The 4,518-nt window shown below is 52.8% G+C and overlaps 1 protein-coding gene across 1 annotated transcript in view; it reads right to left on the bottom strand.

Annotated features, from left to right (window-relative positions):
* The window catches only part of IL17RC (interleukin 17 receptor C), a 13,004-nt gene extending 8,530 nt beyond the window's left edge, over positions 1–4,474 (bottom strand). Inside the window, exons 1-6 of the mRNA XM_045289969.1 lie at positions 4,370–4,474; positions 4,076–4,097; positions 3,720–3,881; positions 3,422–3,502; positions 3,214–3,323; positions 2,111–2,222 (exon numbers count right to left, since the gene is read on the bottom strand). Of these exons, the coding sequence (XP_045145904.1) occupies positions 2,111–2,222; positions 3,214–3,323; positions 3,422–3,502; positions 3,720–3,881; positions 4,076–4,097; positions 4,370–4,474 (592 nt within the window). The remainder of the gene's footprint in view (positions 1–2,110; positions 2,223–3,213; positions 3,324–3,421; positions 3,503–3,719; positions 3,882–4,075; positions 4,098–4,369) is intronic.
* Positions 4,475–4,518: the final 44 nt, after the last annotated feature.

Here is a 4,518-nt window from a genome sequence, read left to right as displayed (position 1 = left end):
TCTATGCTCTAACTACTAAAATATTTGATTTACAAATAAGGAATCCTACTTCGCGGAATTTCATTTATCACGGTAGGGTCTAGAACCGATTAACCCGATAAACGAGGGTTCACTGTATGTATGGATTGTGATAAGAGTTGTATGAGCTCCTAATAAAATGACATAAAAAATTTAAATACATATATAAATATGTTTACATACTTATATAAACATAATTATATTCATATATTTACATATAAATATATAATATCTATAATATATTATATAAAAATATTTTTATGTATTTTTAATATATTTATATGGGAAACAGAAAGATTTCTCCCAAATATGTTAGACTAATGATAAAAGTTATTTCCCTTGAGGCAATCAGCTGCCAGACTGCTGTCTTGCCCCACCAAGGGGTGGGCCTGCTCCCTGCTGCTGGGGAAAATGGACTACTTCTCTGTGAGGCTTGTATCCATTAGCTTGGTTCCTGTAGGTGGGGTTTACACCCTACAAATAATGGTTCTTATGGAGATCCATTGAACAGATCAAAGGGGCTCCTTCACATCCAAAATTAAGCTGCCATCCTGAATCTAGGATCCGTCCATCTTGTCACATACATACCCCCAATTCATCTTCTTCCTATTGCGTGTATGCCCCTAGACCACCCCCTTCCATTACTGTATAACCTATAGTGCACCCCCTTCCTGTGAGGTATGTCTTTACCTGTAATTAGTGGGCTTGCATGCCCCCAAAGTTACATAGGCCTGGGTTAGCTATAGACAGGGCTCCCTCTCTTGGCTCCTCCCTTGACCTCTTGTTGGCTCCTTCTCCTCTCCTTTCCTCGCTCCCCTGTTCCCTTTCCCTTGTCCTCCATCCCTTCCCCCTTTCTCCACATGGACCACCAAGCGGGGCTGAGGTGAGCACTGCTACCCTGAATTGTGTTTGACTCCATTATTTTAATATCTCTTTTATTTCTCATGCTCAGGATGACTTTAATAAAATATTTATATATCTCAGCCGTACAATTGTGCCTCCTGAAACCGTGATTAAGTGGTGGGTGGCTGGCAACCCTCCTCCAACCACATATGTACATCTTGACCTGGGTGGCAGTTACACAAGGATGTGCATATACAGAAAATGGTCAGGTTGGCCAGTTCAGTCGGTGCACCTTCCACACTTGACTATGTGGATGTTAACACACATCAAAAACGACCAAAATGACCACCCACACCGAAATCCAAACAATGGCCACGAAGAAAAACATTAAAAGCTTCCTGAACACTTTTAGTCCTTAACTTAGCATTTAGTAGTCTTTTTATTTCTATGTGGTGCAGGGGCTGGGCTGTAATACTAACAGTGCTTGGAGCTCCTAGCCATCCCTGAAAGTAAAATTAAAAGCCAGTCATGGTTGTGTCCACTTTGACTCCTGGTGAGCCCACAGGTGCCAGAGTAGGATTGGTTTCAATGGCAGACACTCCAAGTGCCAGGCCTTTCCCCTGAGGCGCCTGGGTAGAGCTGAACCTCCCAGTCAAGTGCATCAACCATTTGCACCATCCAGGGACTTCCTACATGTCCCTCTTCCTAATGGATGTTATAAGGAATGAGAAGTTCGTCTTTATATTCCTACTGCCTGACACAGAGGAGTTACTGTAGTTCATGTCTGATAAATGAATGAATGTGCTTGCTTCACCAGCTGCTGGGATGAACAAGCCCCAATCTGGAGCCAATTCCCAGGGTCCCTGGCACTCCAGACCCTGCCCCTCCTTGTCCCCAGCCCCACCTATGCCAGCAACTCTGGATGCTGTCCCAGACTTTGAGGCCCCTGCAGTCTGGGAAGAGATCAAAGAAAGGTCCCCAATAGGGCTGGGGGCTGAGGAAAAGAGTAGGGAGAGCCCACCCAAAGGGCTCCCTGACCCCCAAACACCACCCACACCTGCGCAGGGTCAAGAGGACCTTCCTTGGGGGCTAGAGAGAAACGTCACCCTCGGAGAGAAGGCAGGGGGTGCTGTCTGGGGGGAGGATGCCAGCTCAGACCTCGGGACTAGAAGGAGCATACAAACAGATGGGAGCGGCCAGAGGGAAGAGAGGCCCAGCCTGGGGGCCCAGGGGCTCTTGGATCACTTACCAGGCATCGCCTGGGTGAGGTTGGGTTCCTTCTGGTATCTGGGCTGAGTATAGGACCAAATTTGCACTTCACCCCCCAGGGCGGCCTCAAAACAGTCAAACATCACGGAGCCCTGTGAGAAGAAAGCCCACCGCTGTGGCTTCTTGACTCCCACCCTCTGCCACCCACTTGCCCACCTGTCAGTATTCTCTGCAGGACAGCCAAAAATGCCACCACAAACGTCCCCTTGGTAGGCCCCCAATTCTAAAGCAAACACTCTTGATAGCCAGGAGTCAGCAGGGCAGGGATAAGGGCCCTAACTATTTGAGGCCCTGGAAGGCCAGCAGTTTGAAGCTTTCAACTCCCATCAAGAGTTACGGTCTCGGAAACCCACAGGGGCAGTTCTGCCCTGTCCTACGAGGCTGCTACGAGGCAGGATGGGGATCGACTCGTTGGGAGAGGGTTGGGTTCCTACCTCTGCTGTCCTGGACAGCCTGGGCAAAGTGAACAGGACAAGCCCCCTCCCCGGAGTTTGTGCTCACAGCCGGGGCCTCAGGGTCCTCCCAAGTGCTTTTCTAAGAGGCTCTGCGTTGGAGGCGGGGACAGGAGAGGAAGTCAAAGGTGACTAGGCCTCAGTGGAGGTGGATCCTCCGTCGTGCTTGGCCCCCGAGAAGTCCCAACACCCTGCATCACAGTGCATACGTGCTGCAGACAGGACGTAGTGAACAGAGAATCAGTCCGGGGGTCGGAGAAGTAAACCCAACCCACAGAATTCCCCTTTTTGAGCCATCTTTTTCAGGAAAATGCAGGTGACACTGGCGATTTTAAAGATTACAAGAGGAAGAAACCATTAAACTCACCAATGACAGCCCTTCCGTGCTGGGCGTTACACCAGGTGCTTTATAGAAAGCATCTCAATCAATCCCCGGCGGCGGCACCATACAGAAGAGTAAGGTAGGGCTATTGCTTTACGGGCCGGAAAACGGGGCTACCAAGGACTGAATGGGTCGGCCACAGTCACACATCAAAGGTGAACGTGCTAATGATTGGACAGCAAGAGCTTTACAGAATTTTCTAGTCAGGAGCGGGTTCTTACCGCTGCCTGGCATTCTCAGCCTACATACCGCAGACAGACCAGACCGGACGCGGGAGGCAGGCACTTGCACCTCCAGCAGGAAGCAGCCAGCAGAAGGGTGGTCCTGGAAGGACAGCAGGAGGTGGGACTGCAGCGCGGCTGTGAGCCACAGAGAAGGGAGGGGATGGTCAGGTCCAGCAGCCCTGTGTGTGCAAGGGTCTGGCAAGCAATATGTGGGTCGGCCCGGGTCTTCTCACCATTGCCAGCCTTGCCAGCCTCGCCAGCCTCTGGGTTGGCTGCTCCTTCCAATTCTTTATCTTCAGGCTCTTCCCAATGCCCTGGAAAAACCCAGGAGCAAGGCCCTGCTCAGGCCCCTGGTGCTGAGCTCAGGCCCTTGGAGCAGAGGCTAGCCTGGGACCATAGGGAATGGACAGGAAGACCTGGTGGGCCAGGAAGGCCTTAGGCCAGCAGCCTGAAGAGGGGCAGACCCAGGGGCCTTGTGCCTGCCCCAAACCCTCTCCCAGTGCTCACACAGCCACAGGCAGATCTGCTCACCATGCACCGCTAAATGGATGTCCATGCGCAGACAGAGGTCACAGTCAGCCTCCTCCTCGTGGCACCTCAGCACCAGCTCTGTCTGCAGGCGACTAGGTTCCAGCACAGGGCCGGGGGCAGGTTCAACAGTCCCAGTCCCCAGCAGGCAGAGCCCTTCGCCATCTGTACAGGAAGGGCGGGATGGACACTGGAGGTGTTCAGAACCTGCCATTCTGCACTGACAGGCCCAGAGGGCCAGGGGCTGTGGGCTCTGCCTGGACTAAGAGGTGGTGAGGCTGTGGGTCTATGACAGTCCCCCTCTCCCTCCCGCTGCCCACCTGAGAAGACCTTTTCTTTCCAAAAGAAGGGCTACTCACCCCAGAGTCGGCAGGAGAGGCCCTGGGAGGGAAGAAACACAGAGAAGAAGTTTGGTCCCGAAAACCAATCTCTTTCCCAGCCTGAGACTTCAGCCCATTTCATTTAAGAGCCCCTCCCAGAATACAAAGCCCACCCCAGGCTTCTCTTCCCTGCCAGCACCAGACTGACCATCAGGGGAGGTTCTGGCCATGGAGGCAGTGACAGGGGCCAGACTGTGGCTGCCATGGGCTGCGGAGAAATCCTGAGCCTTTCCCAAGCCCCCCCCCCCACCAACCCTCCAGCCCCAGACTCACCGCGGAGCAGTGGGCAGTGCTTTGAAGGCCCACACCCCTCTCCAGCGAGAGGACCCTGGGGCTTCGGCCCAGTGCCAAGGTCAGCAGGAGCCAGGGAACAGGCATCTTCCAGGCGCCCAAACCAGACCAGAGGCCCCGTCCTGCCCGCC

Source organism: Echinops telfairi, unplaced genomic scaffold (assembly GCF_000313985.2).
Source record: "Echinops telfairi isolate 266 unplaced genomic scaffold, ASM31398v2 ScPeMD7_31;HRSCAF=116, whole genome shotgun sequence".
In the NCBI taxonomy this organism is placed as follows: Eukaryota; Metazoa; Chordata; class Mammalia; order Afrosoricida; family Tenrecidae; genus Echinops; species Echinops telfairi.
Note: the sequence above shows the minus strand (reverse complement) of the source record. Positions and strands in the feature narration are given on the sequence as shown.